The 19,691-nt window shown below is 48.6% G+C and overlaps 1 protein-coding gene across 1 annotated transcript; it reads right to left on the bottom strand.

The window, feature by feature from the left end:
* Positions 1-6,435: 6,435 nt before the first annotated feature.
* On the bottom strand, positions 6,436-18,769 carry LOC123807772 (low-density lipoprotein receptor-related protein 8-like). Its single transcript, XM_045821807.1, has 10 exons — positions 18,654-18,769; positions 15,657-15,770; positions 14,044-14,163; positions 13,399-13,638; positions 12,149-12,262; positions 10,956-11,075; positions 8,728-8,853; positions 7,948-8,151; positions 7,070-7,238; positions 6,436-6,764 (listed from the first exon to the last, which is right to left on the bottom strand). The coding sequence occupies exons 1-10, from the start codon at positions 18,727-18,729 to the stop codon at positions 6,587-6,589; spliced, it is 1,461 nt and encodes a 486-aa protein (XP_045677763.1). The 5' UTR covers positions 18,730-18,769; the 3' UTR covers positions 6,436-6,586.
* Positions 18,770-19,691: the final 922 nt, after the last annotated feature.

Below are 19,691 nucleotides of genomic sequence, written 5' to 3'. Positions count from 1 at the left end.
GGGAGTTTTTACAGCACAGAACTCGGCAAAACCTACAAGCCTAAAATATTCCCTCTCTGGTCTCTTACAGAAAGAGGTTGACAACTCCTGGTCTAGACTTAAAATGACAGAGAAAATGTTAGTATTTCAGATTAGAGGTATATGTGCTGTTACATTTTAAATACCACAAAAAAATGAGGAAATATATCTGTCTAGTATTTGAAAACTATTGTCAAGCTCTGCAAATAAGTCACTTGTCCTCGATGAACTAATTCCAACTAGTCTCCATTGTTTCACTTTCATCTCACTTATTTTTAGAAACACAGGTGTCAAACATTCACATTAAGACAACATTCACTCAGTAATGGCATTGGAAGTCGAGCATTTATCCATAGTTGGGTCTTGTCAAATCTTGACTGAATTGCAACTACAGACTGGCTAAGATCCAAGAATTCAGAATAAGAAAACGAGCTATGAAAATGAGTTGGCCAAATAAAAATTACTATAAAGAATGTCATAGATCTCATTATTTGTCAATTGTACTATACACCCTTTATAATAATTAGCTTTATTATAAACATATGTAGGCATATACATGCACACTCTTCCCCGCAGAGAGCCAGTTGTTGAGTATATCCCAGCACACACTCGGCATACTATTAAGAATTCAAATGTGAACCCCTGGGGAGGCTGACCGACAGGCAGGCCGTGGTAGTGGGCCACGGGTGACAGGCCGGAGAAGCCGGTACACACAGGGTGTGCTGTGCTACAAATTCTTCCTGCCTCCTGGGTCTCAGAGTGGGAGCACGTCTATACTACCCCTCGTGTTTTCCTGTGGAGGGATTTGCCTAGAATCATGCTTCTGAATTCTCCCCATACTCCTCACGTCACTGTTGTCTAGGAAAGACATGACCCTAAGGGGGTGCATTAGTAAGAACAGACTGATCACACTCGGTTCAGCTTCTCTCTTCTTTGTTGGGCTCTGGCATCTGCAGAGAACAGGTGCTCTGTCTGGAGTTAGACTTAACCTTGGTTCTACTCAGGTTCAAGGTTGAAAACCCAGGGTCACAGAATGTGGCCCTTGAGCAATTCTACACGGGTTCTTACAGACATGCACTCTTGTCTAAAACAGAATTCTGAAGCCCTCCCAATTTCATCTGAATTCTCCAGACTCAGTTTTCCGTACGAGGACAAGATTAACACGCCAAGAGAAGGCACCGCGGATGCCTGTGCACTTGCGAGGAGGATCAGCTGGAAGCTGGTGCTCTGTGGTTGCCAGGAGGCCCTGAGCTCTGTGCATGGGCCACGGCAGCAGGGGCTGAGCTGACTGACACCTGGAGAAAGGCTGCCTGGCATTGCCAAGCGGTTTAGCCTGTGCAGGAAAAACACCCCTGGGCGTCTCCCTTACTCCCACACAGGACTTCTGACATCATGTGTGTGAGGTCGTGCCCCAGCACCACACACTTCTGACACCCCAGCGGGGGGCCCTGCATTCCATTCAGTTCTGACACTACCTGGAGGCAGCATCAGGTCTGACAGGCTGAGAGCTCAGTCCCACAAGACTGCCCCCACTGCAGGGGCCAGGCACAAGCCCCAGCTTGTCACCTGCACTCTGACCGACTGGCTGTAAATCACAGCTCCCACAACCCCCTCCTTGGGTTCAGTCAGTTGATACACTGGCTCAGAGAACTCAGGAAAACACTGATTTACATTTGCTAGTTTATTATATGAAGGAGACGCATGAACAGCTAGATGAAGGGAAGCACAGGGGAACCCCTCATGTCTCAGCTCAGAAACTTCTGTCCCCATGGAGCAGGTGTGTGCCACCCTCCCCGCACCTGGAAGAGTTTGCCACCTCAGGGGCTCTTTGATCCCCATTTTTATGGAGGCCTCATCACATTTGCGTGATTGATTATTAACTCTGTTTCCCACCCTTCTCCCTCTCCAGAGGGTGGGGAGTGGGGCTGAAACTTCCAAGCTTCTAAAGATGACCTGGGTTTGGGGTGACCAGTGCTCACCCAGGAGCCACAAGAACTGCTCATGGTAACAAAAGATCTCATCACCCAGCAAATTCCAGGGAATTTTGGAGTTCTGTGTCAGATGCGCCAATGACTCAAGAAATTAGCAAAGATCTTAGAAGCTCTGTTCCAGGAACCCAAGGCAGAGATAGATATATAAGTAATTTCCCAGCCACCTACCACAAGGACTGAATATTCAACACCAGAGGAAGCTCAAATGAAATCAGCAGCCTCTTAACAATTCCTTGGCATGGTCATTGTAACGCAGCCCGGGGAAGGTGGCATTTTAAGTAGGTAGGAAGTCATTTGTGAGCAGAGGTTTCCTAACAGCCATCAGCTGTGTCACGGGCCACCGACGTTTCAGTTTCCCCCGAGAGCTCTCCAGGGCAGAAGTCCTACGCGCCAGGCGCGGCGCTGCTCACCGGACTCTGGGCAGGGCTGGCTGCTCCGTGGTAACACGCGCCTCCACGCAGCGCTTCTCTCGGTGAGGCAAGTGCTCGGCACTCAGCGCACCGGGGGCACACCCGCCCAGAGACCGAATCACTCACCCGAGAGTTCAGGTCTCCGTTTAAATAAAGGAGGTGTTTACACGTAGCCTGAGAACAGGGAGCCTCGGGGTGGAGTGTGGTATTTAGGAGTGTGGGAAGGGAGAGAAAGTATGTATTACCATAGTAAGAGAATATCCTGTTAGTTTTCTCTGAAATCTGCATTGCAAATTACTTCTAAATCAGTGTAAGAAAATCTGCAATGCAAAATTGGAGTATTTAAGGTCCATATCTATCCTATTCAGACTTAAGGCCAGAAAAAAAAATTTAAACTTATTATTGACCCTAGGACTTCCCAAATCACAGTAGTCCTGTTACAGTCTGCACACCTCTCGTAAGAACAAGACACAATATTTCAATTAGTTAAAAACCACTGTTTGGCATTAAGTTTGATTCAGATCATGAACAGGTAGGGTTTTTTGGCTTTTTTAAAATTTTGGTGCCAGAAAATAAAGGACAAATCCAGAACAGCCACCCCAACTCACCTGTCTGCTCCGTCCAAATCTCCTGCTTCTCTCCCGAGTAGCCAGTGGAGCAGAACAGATGTCCCTCGGCATTTGTCCAGTAGACGAGGTCTCTTTTCCAGTCCACATCCAGGAGATAGATGTTCCTAGGATGCTCTTGAACTAGGGTTCTCTCTATCGCAGTTCCCATAAAACTAACTTTCAACAAGTAGAGATGTTTGCCAGAGGAAAACACTAGTTTTAAATCTACCAGGGAAAAGGAGAGATTTTCTGTTGGTCACCTGTTAGATGAGCCCCATTCTCCCGCCTTGAGCAATCCCCCTCTCCAGCCGAGGCACCTCTGGAGCCCTTTCCACCTGAACCAGGTTCCCTCTGGAAGCACACACACAACAAGAACGCCCTCACTTCCTCGGAGAAGGACTCATTTGGGCAAGAGATGCTCAGCCTTCCCAAGGCACTGAGTCCTCTGAATTTCTGCTGTGAGGTGGACACAGAAACCGAGCATTACAGCTGGAGGGCTGCTCCACTCCACCAGGTGACACCATCAGGTCCCCACCCGGAGCGTGCAAGTCTCAGTACAAAGAACTGAAAACTCTATTGCCCATTTAAAGAAAAGTTGCTTGGGTGGTGAACTGCAGACACAGTGTTCAAACTGCAGTCCAGGCTGAAGTCTCGGCACACCGGCTTATCGCACCATGACTGCCTCTCGGGGCTTCCTGTGAACTGTGCTGCTTAAAGGTAGAGCACATGCACGTTTATGTCATTTCTTCTTCCTCAGGTCTCAGTGTTCTGCAGAAAAATGTCAGGCAATTTGGACAGAGAAATTCAATGACTGTGTAGCCTTTAATATTGCAAAGACGGAGCAGCAACATGTAGGACTATGTTCACAGTATTGAAGTGGACACTCTGTTTTCAAACATAAGTCAGAACACACCGTAGTCATAAAACTGTATAGGGTTTTTTTCTTCTTCCAACTTGGTTGTTGTTTTTCATGCAAAACTGTGGAGTGGAAGCCATTTTTTTCCTGTTATAGAACTAATCAAACCCAAAATAGCTATTGATGGATAAATGAATAAACACAATACAGTACGTATGTGTGTATATATAATGGAATGTAATTCAGCCTTAAAAAGAAAGAAAATTCATGTTACAGTGTGGATTGACCTTGAAGACATCATGTTGAGTGAAATAGGCCAGTCACAAAAGGAAAAGTACTGTATGATTCCACTTATACAAAGTACCTAGAGTCACCAAATGCGGAAACAGGAACTAAGGTGCCGGTGGCCAGGGGTTAGGGAAAGACAAATGGGAGTTATAGTAGAGTGGGTGCAGAATTTCAGTTTGGGGAGATGGAGAATTCTGGAAGTGGAAGGTGAGATGGCTGCACACAAATGAGAATGTAGTTGGTGTCGGTCAACTGTCTACTTAAAATGGTTACAATGGTACATTTTACGTTATGTATATCTTAGCCCCTCCCCCCATAAAACCTAACTGAGGTCTTTTGATAACAAAACATTATCAAAATCGGTTGTTAGTATAAACATGGTTGATCCAAAAACGGAAGCTACGTCATTCCCAGGACCACCACAGGACGTGCCTCCCCAGCCAGGCCCGCTTCCCCTGGCGGACTTACCGCTGCATGTGCCTGAAGGCAAAAGGGACATTCCCTCTGGACAAACACACTTATAGCCCTTGGGATGGACAGGGGACAGGAGACATAAGTGGCTGCAAGAGCCTGGAACACAGGCTGAGTATCTGCCTATTTTAAAACAGAAACAGATTAGATACGATTTCAGGTGTATTTATCCATACAAGTTCAAAAGTTAATACTCAAGGGGAGGTTAGCTGTTTTAACGGCAGGAGGAATCCCATTATACTCGTTACCTCCAGGCGAGGCATGCTGACCTTTTGATACTCACGGTCTCCTGCCTCTCGTGCAGTCAACAGTAAGCTTAGGCCAACAAAGGTTCAACAAACAACATCTTCTCTCTCAGAGTTAAGGCAAAAGGACGGTCTAGCTTGCTTATAGGAAGATTCCCTTAGAAGTAAACAGTGATCTGGGATCCCCACTTTGGTTAAGTTTCTTGGACCCAATTAGGAAGCATTCTCTGAGTAGAGCCTGACATACAGTTTCAAATTGACAAAGACTTTTAACTCCTGCTCAATGACTCTTTGACATCCTTCTCTAAGCAGAATGCTGGGCTTGGTTCATTTTCTGTTATCGGTTGTCATTGTTAGCAAATGAGCTGTTCTAGCCCTTCTGTGAACAGCTTGTAACCCTGTGTTGTGTATTTCAGACATTAAAAACCTGGCATTGCACTGGGCAAGCACGAGGCACATGTCTGGTAGATGTTTTTGTTCAGTCCGTCTTCCTGAGAAGTCCTGTATACATCTGGAATCATACCCAGAGCATTGCCCCTGCCTCAAAACAGCAAGTTCCAACAACGGACCGTGATAGAAACTTAGGTACTTTCTGTTTACTGTTTAGGGTACATACTGACTCATAAGCATTTCAAAAGCAAGCCTTGGACTTACTCTTAGGCTGTTGGGATTTGTGGAGCACTGAGAAAGCAGACACGGAAGCATTTAGCAGCATCATTCTCTCCTTTGGCATGCGGGGTGAAGTCTGAAAGAGCTGTGTTTTATTTGCCCAGAAAAAAGAGTTCTCAAATACAGCTAGTCCTGCTGGATCTTCGTCTTCCGAGAAGATCTCAGGAAAGGTGTGCCTCCCGCTGCCATCCACGTTCACCGTCTCTACGGACTGAGGGATTGGAGAGTCTCATGAGAGCAGGGAAGCATTAGCAGCAAGTGCTGATGTTGTCAGTGCTCCTCAGTTTCTTGGACACTAACTAAATATCATGTTGAATATCACATGATATTCACGTGATAGGGATGGGCTCATCTGGGGGACTCATGGAGGTGAATGCCGAAGCCAGTGCATGGGACTGCTCCTTGTACAAATGTACGTTGTACGAGAAGCTGCTATAACTTATTGTCTATGTCCAGACATTGTACCACATCCTTTCCCGACAGTCTCCAACTACCCTCTGAGGTAGGATCCTCTCTCTTCTCAGAGAGGGTAATGAAGCACAGTAAGTAGGCAAAATCACAGCCAGCAGTAATGGGCTTAAAAACATGACTTCCAAGCCTATGCTTTAGCTACCATGTCCTTTAGTGTGATGCTTCCAAAAATGAAATAACATGAGCTGTAATATTTAGAATTAGAAATATGAGTACAAGGTACTGAAGTACCTGAGTAACTGCATGCTTTCAAGAAGTGGTCTGCCATCTTAAGAGGTCCAGTATCCTAGATACGATGCAGAGCCTGACCTATACCACCAGGAAACTTCAGTGCTAGGTTTGACTGGAGGGTGTTCAAGACAGCCACACTACAACTCCCAGCCTACGTTGATCTAGTCTAGATCTGCGCAAAAATGCTGGTCAATTATAACTTGCTCTTCCCAGTTTTCATGGCCACAAGATGCTTCACAGAGCTGACACAAGACTTAAGAGAATTTGTACTTACCCGCAGTCATTCCAAGCCCCAGCTAAAAGGATTTACCTTTGCCTCCAGACCTCTCTATTGTACCTCTTTATGTTTACTGATCCAGTACAGCCTGCCAGTCACGTGGTCAAGAGTCAGTCCTACAGGCTCCTCCGTGTTCACAACCACAAGCACCTTCCTATCGGAGCCATCCATCCCCGCAGTTTCAATGGTCCTCATGCCTCTCTGACCGCGATTGACCCAGTACAAGTACCTGAGGAAAGCCAAAGCACAAGGTATTAGAGAGCCCCTCAGGTGCGCATACACTGTTCTAACCAGCCAGGCCCCCTCAGCTGTCTCACGCCGGCCTCATGTCACTGCCCTGCTGGGAACGCTGGAGATTTCTGCTCTCAGACTTTGAAAAGTTTGGCTCCGTATGTTCAATTTAGACTTCAAAATTGAGAATTGTTTTTAGAGCAAATGAGACCTAGATTGAAAAGGTTGAAGTGTTCTCTTATCAACTTAAATATCTAAGGTAAGCAATGGTCTTGGATATATTCCAAAAGAAACACTACTTACTTCTTTGCAGGAAACACAATTAGCTGCTCTGGCACGAGATCCTTTTCCAAGATCCTGACGTAGCCTCTGCCGTCGCTTAAACCAGCACAGATGACCCTTGCAAAGCTGCTAGCCCAGTACAACTGACCCGTGTACCAGTCCAAAGAGACACTGTTCACTGTTTTAAGTTCTGGGGACACAGGAGACAGTGTTATGTGCCTGCACTCTTCTACACCCATCTTAGCTTGAAAAATGAGACTTGGACAGGACTTTTCTACAGCTTCTGATTTCAAGCTATTCAGTGAGGCCCAGAGGACACTCAGGGAGTGACTGCAGTTCTTCCCGTGCACACCGGGCAGTAGGGAAAGAGAAAGACCTCAGCAGAAGCCTAACCAAGGGACCCAAGAGAATTCGATTTCAGGTTGGGGCGATATTTATTACAAAAGTCTCAGGTAAATTGTCACAAACTCTACCTCCTCATGGCTATCACAGGACTTCCACATGCCCAGGACTATGCTAAACAGTTCTTCACACGCACTGTCTAGTTTGACCCCCACACTTACACAGTGAGGCCAGTGCTATCGGCCTCACCTTATGAGGGTGATTCAAAGGGGTTAACCACTTACTCAAGGTCATCAAACTAGTGATGGGGCTGAGCCTAACCTTGGCCTGAGCCCAACCTTGGCCTGAGTCCATGTTCCAAAACTGCATTTAATTCTACAAAGCTCTCAAAGAGAGCATACAAACAACAAAGTCTTATCTTAAATTGGGATTTTAGGTACTGCCATGACTCATGATAAGTGAAACACAGAGGAAGGTATCCAGATGAATACATAGGTTTCTTACACTATGTTTAAGTAGCTTTAAGAAGTTAAGGCTCTTAACATCAAGATATATACCTGGATAGAGAGGAACAAAGTTTGGTTTTCCAGGGACAAACACATTTAAGACTTCATCTACCCAAAAGTACATGCTTCGCTCAAGGTCATAGGCAACAGAAGTAGGCCTTGACTTTATAGGTATTAGAGTCTCATAGGTGCCTGTTGTCCGATCCAGGATACCCAGCTCTCGATCTGCTGCTATCAGAATTCTAACAGCGCCATCTGCAGTAGACGTAGAAGAGAAAAGGACACATTACCTTGACACTCTCTTTCTCACTGTTCTCTTTAGCTAAAGATGCCCCATTTCCCAGGCCAGCATCTATTTATCCCTGAGGTCTGGACTAAGGCACATCCAGAAGAGGTCCCATTGACCACCGCAAGTCTCAGCCCCTCCTCTGAACATTAAAACAAACCTTTGGAACCTTCTGCCTTATTTCATTTCAGATTCAGCCCTCCTCCTCACCTAGACAGAAGTCTGCTCTAAGCTTTATACACAACAACCAAAGTAAGTAAAGGTCCCATCGTTAAAGAAGCACGGGCCAGAGTAAGATTGCACGGACTGGGTTTCTGGAATGCCTGGGGGTACAGCGGATACAATAACTAAGTCATTTTAAAGACACTTCATAGCAACGGACACTCAGATTGGCCAAGGAATATTATAAGAGCAGCTTTTTTATGGGAAGAATAAAGTCATCTCCATCGCTAGACCTTAAAGTGAACCATCTGCATCACTTTTACCTATAATTACTGCTAAGAATGGCACAGGGGATAGGCTTTGCTTTGGGTAATGGAACTCACCTATAACTCGACAGTTGGTGCCGTTGAAAAGCTGGTAACCTTGAATACACCCGCAGGAGTAAGAGCCTGGCGTATTATGACACAGCTGGTCACAGGGACTGTACGCCGTAGAGCACTCATCTACATCTAGTGACAGAGAGCCAAAAGTTAGAGAAAGCCCCGAAACCCACTTGAGGATTTCTGTTCCTTTGGGCCACTTTTCAGAAGCTCACTGGACATTCCTTATGCAGAAAGCTCTGCCATGTGCTGGAATAGAACCCCCTCAGCTCCTGCCTCCACAGAATCCCCATGCACATGGATACAGTTCAGCAGACATGCCAATATAGGGACCTTAGTACAGAATACTGATCTATGTTACCCTAGCAACATTCTTGGGGATGTGTCACTGGTCAGGCCAGCCACAACCTAGTTCAGAATGACAAGTGTTAGGGCCTCCTGTGTCATGAGACATCTCCTGCATGATGACAACAAAGGCTTACGCCTCACAGGTGTGACTGGCAGAATTTAAACGAGGTGCTGCTACTTCCTCAAAGCCAGATGGCAGGAACCCCTAGCATATGCGTCATGGGACTAGAAGAGCTTTCTTTTGTTTTAATCAGGAAGGAATATGGTTCCTTGAAGGCATTCCAATGTTGTTCCTCCAAAACCACAGCATCTTAAAGTAGAAGCACACATTTGCTAGCCCAGAAGGAGAATAATCCAATTATGACTATAAGTCAAGCTCAGTGGCTAATCAACCACTACAACAAGCTGTAACCCAAGAAGGATGCTGTAGGAGCCTGGGTGTGTGTGAAAAACCAAGACCCCCCAAGGTCATGACCAGATAACTGGCTTCATACTTCTAATGAAGAATTAATAATTTAGTTGTGTTACCTAAAATGGGCTCATTGCAATTCCTGATGAATTCTTAATGTAAGAGTAATTGTTTAATGTAACACCAATTCTACCTAATAAGCCTGGGCCTCTCCTCTTGTATCCTTTCTGCCTAAGTGGCTAGGATCACAGGTGGAACCCATGAGGGGAGAGGGAGCTATTGAACAGGGGTCAGGGTGGTGGGATTTAAAAGGGAAAGGGATTTAACAAAGGGAAATCCTACTCTTTAGGACAAAGCATCAAGACAATTAATGTCTACCCTCCTAATCACACTTTAGCCTAAAATAGTGTCTTATATTTTTAAGGAAAAGTGCTATGAAATAACCATCATAACCTTTTCAAATTATTACTGAGTCGTGAAGATAACGTGACATTTATTTTACTCACTCTGGCATCATAATCCCACTCACAAAGGGCAACAATGACCCATGAAGGACTGAGTAACTTAGGTCAGCTGGAAGGAACGAGAAAGGGTGAACACAAAATGGTTCTCACTTCGGAACTGGTTCTGCCACCCCTGCCACGGAACCCAGGCGTGGCCACGAACCGACAGGTGTATTTACTCCATGGCAGAAACCCTTCAGCCCCATACAAGGAACGTGCTAAATTTAACATTTTCTCATTAGTCAACTCCTGTAATTTCCCCCAAAAGAGAATGATAACAAGCATCGGCAAGGATGGAAAAATCGAGACCCTTGTGCATTGCTAGTAGAAATGTCGCACGGTACGGGTCGCTGTGGGAAGCAGCCTGGTCGTCCCTCAAAAAGTTCAACTGAACACAGAATTCACTACACAATCCAGCAGTTCCCTTTCTGGCATACTCCCGAGAGCTGTGAACTCAGATACTTGTGCACCAGGGTTCACAGCAGCATTATCCACAACAGCCCACGAGTCCATGAAGGTGAATGGGTAGGCAAAACGTGAAGTGTTCAAACGATGGGATATTATCTGGCCTTAAAGAGAAAGGAAGCTCTGGTATATGTTACAACATGGGTGAATTCAAAGACATGCTAAGGGAAAGAAGCAAGACACAACAGGACAAATATCGATTCTGCTTATACGTGGTCCTAGAATATAAGCAGATTCACAGAGGCAGGACGTGGTCTGTGGAGGTAATCGGGGGATGGAGAAGCGGGGCCTGGGGAGTCATTGGTTAGTGAGCACAGAGTTTCTCTTGGGGATGACGAAAAAGCTCTGGAAATGGATACTGGAGATGGTCGCACAACATTATGAATGTACAAGATGGCACGGAATTGTACACTTAAAAATGATTAAAATGGTGAATCTCATTCATGTTAAGTGTATTTCATGCAATACAGACTTTATTAAACTAGATGAGCCCAATGAAACCGGACCTCCACAGCTCCGACCGTCGGGCTGCAGCTGCCACCCAGCCGCGCACGAACACCGGACCCCCCAGCGGGTGTCACTGCATGGCCCCTCACAGCCCCCATTGGCCAGAGAGCAGTGTTTACCTGGGAGAGAGAGGACAGCGATCAGTACAGGTGAACGCAGTGAGGATCAAACGTTCTATACACATTATTGTGTCATAACCCTCTACACTTGTATGAGGAACAGAGACCAATTAAGAATAACTTCTGACCTTGACCTCTGACCCAGGAGTGTGGAGGCATTGAGGGAAGACTACAAGAAAGGGAACATTGGGAATCATGAAGCAGGAGGGAGGACTTTCTTCCTAGGCCGACAGTCTGGACAATGTCCAGTGTTGGTATACTGTCCACCCACGGAGGGGCCAGCGAGCTCTTCTCTATTTTCTCTAGAGTTCATGGGCGACGGGAACCCCTTCCCTTGGGAAGGGCTACGACCATTTACTAAGACCAGTGAACTGTCTGTGCAGGACCAAAAACCTGAACTCTATTTCATTGGTTATGTTCCTAGCATGTCTTTGTTCCTTCAGTAAAAAGCTTCCTTTGCAGCCTTCAAGAGCACTAACGGGGCTGCACCACCCATGTCTAAGACAAAATTTGGGGGGACTGAGGGATATATGGAAAAAATGACACAATGACAGAGGGACAAATACCCACTCTCCCTTTGCCTCAGCCCGAAGCGGGGGTGATTTTTACAGTGGGAACCACGCATGTAGAAGCCAGAGACGCTGGCTCAGTAGCCTCCTGACTGGGAAATGGTCTCCCTCGGTCTTTCCTTTGTTAACTCCTTAGAGCATTTGCCATTTTGTCTTGAATAAATCATTTGCTTCTCAGCGGCTAAGTCTTTGTTCTTTATTCCAGAATTTGAGGAGCAACAGAATTCGAGGTGTTTAGCTAGTCTGTCTCCCTAAAGCTACACCATGGGAATAACTGTCAACGTTTTACAGCTCAGGCGCCATTTGGTCACACGCAGGAGACCGAAGCCAACAGGGGAGCTTGTAACATGTCCGGGACCCATCCCTGAAGGATAATGGCTTGTGCAGGAGCCCCAGCGTTCTCTCGCAGAGCGGGCCCCGGATGATAACAAAGGCCCCGAGTCATTGAACCTCACTCTCCCTCCTCCCTCGTAAAGCCAAGCCACCAAGCCACTGGCTTCTTACCACAGGTGCCGGGCTCGTCCGTTCCATCCGCGCAGTCCGCTTCCCCATCACACATCAGGGATTCCCGGACGCACTTTCCTCCGTCACATCTGACTGTGCCTTCTGGACAGGGAGCTGTGCGGGAAGGAAGCATGCGTGTTCGTTCTTGTTAAATTACGCGGGGCATGGAAACAGACAGCCCTTACAATGGGTGAGGGGGCAACTCAATTTCTGCAACCCACAGCCGGTCTAGGTAGGAAAGAAAGTTTTATTTTTTTTAAGCAGAGTTTCCAGGGAATTGGGACTTAAGACTTAATGACAAAGATGTTGAGACCTCGAGGCACCAGATTGAAATGGTATTAACACCGATGGAGCTAGTATTAAATAGATCTAATTAAAACGGAATTAAAATCAGTCAACACTGGCCCTAAGACATATACGTATTCTCTCGAGAAACCCAGTTTATACTTTACTATAGAAATGTTAGAATCCGGACGTAGTTGATATTGCAGAATTAACTCTAGGAAGGAAAGACTGGATGGGGGTGAGGTCCACCAGGAAGCTGGAGATTCCTCCATATTATGGGTGTGGGCGATGGGAAGAAATGTGGCGCTCGCCAAGTTCTTCAGGGGATTCCATCTTTAATGAGGGATTTCCCCCTCCCCTAATCTACTGCACAGGATGGGAGGCATCTGTTACGAGGCTCTGGGCACTGGCCGTGACTAAACCATGCACTGCAGGGCCCGCTCCGAGTGGCCACTGCAGAGTTCCTCTCTGAGCCCTGCTGTATGTTTCCACGGGTAACTAACTCTTGGCAATTGCTAGGAAACACCCTGTTTTTAGACATAGGGTGTTAGTCTCAGGCACAAGAATTAAATAGCAACTTGCAGAAAGCAGCTCCCATGGAACAACCTTCCCTTTTTTTGTTGTTGTTCTATGACATCGCCCCAATTCCCTCCCCCCCAACCATTGCTTTCCCCTGCTCCGTCCACCCCCCAGCTCCCACACTCAGTCCCCGCCCTGTTGTCCATGTCCATGGTCATTTACACCTGCTTGTTGATTACACCCTTCCCCTTCTTTCCACCCTTATCTTCCTCCTCCCTCCCCTCTGGTCGCTGTCAGTCTGCTCCTTGTTTCCCTGCCTCTGGTTCTATTTTTGCTCATTAGTGTTTTTTTCCATTAGGTTCCTCTTATAGGTGAGACCATATGGTATGTGTCTTTCACTGCCTGGCGACCTTCCCTTTAAATGCTCAGGGGAGGGCAAGACTCACCGCAGAGGTCCTCGTCGGAGGCGTCACCACAGTCATCGATGCCGTCGCACTTCGAGCTCTCCATGACACACACCTTGTTCTCGCACCGCCACTGCCCGGCCAGGCAGTGGTCCTGGGGGCAGCGGGCATTGTCCAGCCCGTCCTCACAGTCCCCGCAGCCATCACAGAGTTCCCAACCATCGCAGCACTCAGGACTTCCTGGACACTGGACCTTGTGGTCTGGACATGCTGTCACTGTCTCTGAGAGACAGGGGTTGGCTCGGTGAGACAGGAACAACACACCACAGCCCTGTTTACTGGGGACTTATGGTTTGCTCAGGGGCTTTGTCGATAGGAAGTCAAGACCTGGAACCAATGGTGGTCATTGGAGATACAGACCCAACTTTGTATACTGACGTTTCACCCCAAAGAAGTTAGAGAAAAAAATCAATAAAACTAATCATCTTTTTTTAATTTTAGCTAATTCTGAAACAATGGAGAAGTGGGCAGAAAAGTCGCCTGTAACACCAGAGACAGTTGAGCCTCTGGGTTTCACACATGTGACGTAAGGCTGTTTAGTGGCTTGCTTGTTTCGCCTAACGCTGCGGACACTACTCAGCGCTCATGAAAACAGAGAGCGAGACCGAAGGTAAGCGCTGTACCTACCACAGCCGACCTCGTCGGAGCCGTCTAGGCAGTCGCCAGCGCCATCACAGAGCCAGCTGAGAGAAATGCACCCGCCGTCGTCGCACCGCCAGGCTCGGGGATGCCCGTGACACGCCTCCTCTGTCGGACAGAATGGAGAACAGAAGAGGTGCTCGTCAGGACACCAGCAGCTTTTCGATTTGGGCTTCATCTCAGCTCTTTCCTATGGCCATTAGCTATTAGCATAGCTGTGTCTAATAGCTATTAGCTATTAATGACACCAGCCATGGAGTAATTAATTCCCGATTTGCCACAGGAGTCAACCCCGTACTGGCCTCTCCCTTTCCTGTTACCCCTGACACTGTCACAGCACACTTACCGTGCCAGGGGACAGTCAGAACACCTAGCAGTCCAGCAAAGCTCATCCTCCCCCTCCTTCTCCCAGAACACCGTCGTCCAACGAAATCTTTGGTGACCATGGAAGCATTTTATATCTGTGCCGTCCAAAGTGGTGGCCACTAGTCACACTGGGCTACTGAGCCCTTGAAATGTGGCTCAGATGACAAAAGAGCCAAATGTGTACGATTTTATTTAGTTACATAAATTTGAGTCATCTCGTGTGGCTAGGGGCCACCTTATATAGGTTGATTTCTTTGACTCCTTTGATGTTTGGGATTATATTAAGATCTAAGACAACTTGGGAACTATTAGTTTTTGGGTTAATTAGACCCTCAACTATTTCTACCGAAGTATGCCTACTGGCAAAAGCTGGGATATAAATATAAATAAGTAACATAAATATAAACTTGGGGAACTGGGGTGAAGTGTATGGGGCGGCACAGCACAAGGCATTCCTGCAAGTATGAAATACTTTTACTCTAACCGGTACTGTTACTCATTTCAATATCAAAGGTTTCGTGTTCAATTAGTTACGGTAAGTGACCATCAGGAATATGTACATGGGGCATAGCAAAGGAATGTAACCCTCACCAAGCACTTTGGGGGTGTCCTCCTTTAATGAGGAGTTTTCTCCCTCCATGTTCACGGCACAGGCTGTGAGGCACCCGGTAGGAGGCTGCCCTCGTACGCCGGAGTGCACGTGGCCCTCCTGGGGCTCTGAGCGCTTCCTGCACAGGGGTACTTGAGCCTCATTCCCTCAGGACACTTACCAAGTCTCCCATGATGCTGTAGCTTTCTTTGTAGTCATTTTGCAAAGTTGTGTTTTCATGGTGTAAAATGTCTAAGCATATAAAAGCTGAACTAGTTTGTCGTACATGACGGCACTGGTGTGCCCTGGGATGGGCAAGGGTTTCCTATAAAGCAATGTCTACGATATCCCAGTGTGAGGAGCTGCCACAGGCGTGTGAGCACGAATTTAAGGTAAGCAGGCACATTTTTGCTGGATTTTCCATCCCAACCAGCCTTCTAATCCTTTCTTTAACAGTGGTACCGACACTTAAAGAGACATCCTGGCCTCACCCACTGAATGCCTGCAACAACCCAGAGCACTCGCTATTTCTGGATTCCCTTAGGAGGCTAAAACCACAAGAACTGACAGTGTCCCTGTCGGCCAAGTGCATGGCAGTCGGGGCCAGACATGAAGGAGTCCCTGATGCGGCAGAGGAAGTGCTCACCACACTGCTCGTCAGTCCCGTCCGGGCACTCTCGCTCTCCGTTGCAGAGCCAGGCCACGGGGATGCATCTGTCCCCGCACGCGGCTTGCCTCGTCCGGTTACACTGGGCTTCGTCTGCAGGGGGCGACCAAGAGCAGAGCTGTGAGAGCTCCTGGCGTGCTTGGGTATAGGAAAGCACCTGTTCGTGATGTTCTGCAGTCGAAGGTTGTTTTGGAGGATCTTCCTTGAGCTAATACCCAGGAGAGCAATAAGAGGGCTCAGCACCCTAAAATCCACGTGAGGATCCTTGGGAACCATGTTTTCTGGTGCTTTGGTGTTGTTGCTGAGAATGGCCATTTGCCTCCATTTTCCTACTAGAATGGGCAGACTTACACTTGTGTTTAAAGAGACATACTTCTTCCTGCTCTCATGTAGTCTTAAAGACTCCAAGTATGAACAGTTGCAAGTTTAGGGCCCTAAGTTCAAAGTACTTGACTCTAGCTTACTTTAAGACATGTGCAGATGCATCTTAAAAGGAGATTAGGGTTTTGGGTCCTGCATACCATCTTTATAAGATGGTAGGTACATCTTTGTAGCCTGGTTACAGTATTTGTAAGTTTCCAGATATTTGCATGGGATTGATTTACACTATCAGTTTTATTCAGGTTGTGAACCTAGGTTTATCAACCTTGAATGATTAATGGTCAAAAATAGGCCTGTTATGGAATATGACCCTCTAAGAGAAGCCCCAGGAAAGCCTGATTATACATAATTTACTATACTGTCCTCACTTCCAAAGAGGAAAAAACAATCCTTGGTTCCTAGAAAACACAGGGCAGAGGCCCACACTAGTGGAAGTCTCTGCAAGGCGCAGTGAAGACCCGGCAGTCCTGCTCCCGGAGATAATTTGTGTGTAGGGAATGCAAAGCCATCTGCAAAGGTGCATAGTGGGAATTGACAATGGGAGTCTATTGTCAACCAGATATACTCTCTTGGGTAACAAACCACATCTGAGTCTTACCTGTATCCCTGTAAGATAGTGCTTTAAGCATACGTACTCCACGTTTAACTTTTTAAGAAAGATTTTACTTATTCAATTCTAGAGAGAGGGGAGGGGAGGGAGAAAGAGAGGAAGAGAAAACATAGATGTGTGAGAAAAATGTCAATCAGTTGCCTCTTATATGCGCCCCAACTGGGCACCTGGCCCGCAACCCAGGCATGTGCCCTGACTGGGAATTGAACCAGAGACCTTTTAGTTCACAGGCAGTCCTTTAATCCACTGAACCACACCAGCCAGGGCTCAATGTTTAACTTTTTAAAGGCTTATAAAAACCTTTTAAATAAAATAGTCAGGATGTATGGGTTATTCATGGGTACCTAATAACTCTGACATCTTCTCACATACCACCCAGGCAACCTCACTTAACGTGACCAAAACCATTAGACTGAGAGCTGATGGTGTTACCGACCACTGACGTGGGGGCGCTGGCCCAGTCACCAGGCCCCCCATCAGGGTGGGCTTCTGGCCAGACCACTTCACTAACAGCATGGCCTCGGGTACTGCCTTCCTCTCTCTGGACTGCGGTTTCCTTGTCTATAAAATGAGGCTGGTAAATGAATCCCATCAACAGGAAGGTTCGGGGGTTAAATGAGCACAAAGCCACTGGACGCAGTATCTGCCACACAGATGCTCATAAAGCCTTAATTCTGCCGCTTCCTTTTCCAGAAGATCCTTCCAGAAGGATTGCAATCACCCCTCAAACACTCACTCGGCAGGCGAGCCACACCTTGAACACCCTGGCGATTCTCAGTCCGGAGACCAAGTGTGCATATATATAATACATATATATATTCTATACATTATCTGCAGATGGGTCTCAAATACTACATTCCAAATTTGGAGATGCTTGCTGTGAATAAACAAGACACTTAGTTATGAACATAGTTATTTATGTATCAAATTTATGGTGGCTTTCTCATAGCCTGTCAAAGCATGGGCTGTTCCAAATTAGACAGTATATAAAGATGTCTTCGTACCAGAAGACATTGGAATGCACTGCTTAGTAAAAAACATGAGTGACTTTAATCCGATTTCAGACATGGTGCTGACGGACCCCCAGAGCAAGGGCGTCCAGCCAACGACGGTTAGTTAGCACCCCTCCTGGGAAACAAAGGACTCGGGTGCTAAGTGGCCCTTCCTCCAAACTACTTCACAGCACCTTGGCTAAGAAAGGGCCTGCATAAGCTACACTACACCCGGCCTTCCAGCCCTGGGGCCAACCCGGAGCACCCGCCAGGGGCACTGGGCAAGGCGGCGGGTCAGGCGGTGTGACCAGTGCCGGGTGCCCCCTACACTTGGCTAAGTCACCAGCCTTCGGGAACTGGGGGCGTCTCAGCCATCCTGGGACTCCGGCTCGGCTCCCCTCTGCTTTGGGCTCCGCCTAAACCTGATAGGGATCAAGCGCCGTAGGGAGGGACTTCCTAAGCGCACCTCTCCCCAGAGTATTCCTGAGTGAGGCCCCGCTTCCCGAGGTCCCCGGCTCCCAGGGGCCAGTTTGCTGCCTGGGAGACCCCAAGCGGCGGACCCTTCAGAGACCAGGGATAGAGAGCGAATCCCACTGGGCTTGGACACTGGGGACAGGGAGAGCGTACGAGGGACGGGGCGCCCCCACTCAGGCGTGGCGTGAGCGCCCTTTCCCACCGCTCGAGCGCGGGAGGGGAGAGACGCAATTCCTGCGCTGAGCACCCCAGCCTCGCGTCCGCGGGGCAGGCCCGCGAAGGAATCGAGAGCTGAGAGACAGGCCACGAGACTCACCTGGCGGCCCCTCCGAAGGCCAGCCTCGGCTCCTTGATAAAAGGTCACAGCGGATAGGGGCGGGGGCGCACACACACAGAGGGTCCCCCAAGCTCACCTCTGCCTCCGCCCCTGCTGCGCCCCGCAACCTGCAGCCCCTGCCCCCTGCAGAGAGGGGTGCGGTGCCGCTCCAGGGCGCCTCGGAGCGCGAGGTCCCCACTTACCTGCCCCGGAGCCCTCGAGGCCACCCAGCGCGGCCAGCACGGGCGGCAGGAACAGAAGGAGCGCCCGGCGACCCATGGCCGGGGAGAGGACAGGACGCAGGGGACCCCTCGCTGGGTTCCGGCGCCTCCGGGCAGGAGCCGAGCGCGCTGGAGGAAATCCCAGCCAGGGAGGAGCCCGTGGGCGCCCGAGGCGGGCTTTATCACCGCTCCTGCCGCTCATTGGGGACCGCTGGGTGGGGGCGGGGGGGGTTGCTGGCGCCGCAGCTCCCGGGCGAGCGTCGCCGGGGAAGGAGCGGGGGCTGCAGGGACAGCGCTGTGATTCCCCGTCGGTCTCTCCCAGGCTCTCGATGACGAGGAGGGGCAGGGACGCCGGGTCCCTCCTGCCATGGGACAGCAGACTCGCAGGTAATTCAGAGGCTGGCCCTTGCCACACTTAGGGGCAAGGTAGGGGTGGTCAGCGACACTTACCCTTAGGCTTCTCAAACACGTAGGTGCCTCGGAATCACCTAGAAACCTTAACAGGCAGGCTGCGCCCATGCAGATCTAGGGCAGGGTCTGAGCGCCTAGCAACTTCGTAGGTGATGCCTTGGGTGCTGGTCCTCAGGCCTCACTGTGAAAAGCAAGGGCTTAGTTGCTCCCAAGCCCAGCGCATCACTGTGTGCGCCTGCGAGGTCGCCGGGACCTCTGCCTCCTGCCCTCCCAGCAACCTCGGCAGAATTCGGCCTTCCTGGTCCTGGGTCTGCAACGCCAGCGCCTGGACATCAGTCCTCTTCACTTGGCGATCCGCAAACCGCAACCACAATGGATAACGTCGCCAAAGCCCTGAAAACACCTTTGCCGTTTCGGGCCGAATCACCGCCAGGCCTGGACTGCTTTAATGAACAACTGGACCTGGACGTGCGGGGAATCTGACCGGCCCAAACAGGAATCCCACATAACCCCTGCAGGGCTGTGGACTTGTGGGACCCTTAGAATGTAGAGGTTGTGCTGTCCAAATGCTGCCGTTTAGGGATGAGATGGTGGACGAAAACGAGCCTG

This window comes from Phyllostomus hastatus, unplaced genomic scaffold, assembly GCF_019186645.2.
Source record: "Phyllostomus hastatus isolate PE091 unplaced genomic scaffold, TTU_PhHast_1.1 phas_scaffold_46, whole genome shotgun sequence".
Lineage (NCBI taxonomy): Eukaryota > Metazoa > Chordata > Mammalia > Chiroptera > Phyllostomidae > Phyllostomus > Phyllostomus hastatus.
The sequence above is the reverse complement of the archived record's forward strand: the minus strand, read 5'-3'. Positions and strand labels throughout refer to the sequence as shown.

Excerpts from the sequence above, each read along its gene's own strand:
- LOC123807772 (XM_045821807.1), bottom strand. The coding sequence starts at position 18,729 with ATGGGTCGCCGGGCGCTCCTTCTGTTCCTGCCGCCCGTGCTGGCCGCG. Across the intron at positions 13,639-14,043 it reads CTCCGACGAGGTCGGCTGTG|AGACAGTGACAGCATGTCCA; the intron begins GTAGGTACAGCG and ends CCTGTCTCTCAG. Across the intron at positions 12,263-13,398 it reads CTCCGACGAGGACCTCTGCG|CTCCCTGTCCAGAAGGCACA; the intron begins GTGAGTCTTGCC and ends CTTCCCGCACAG.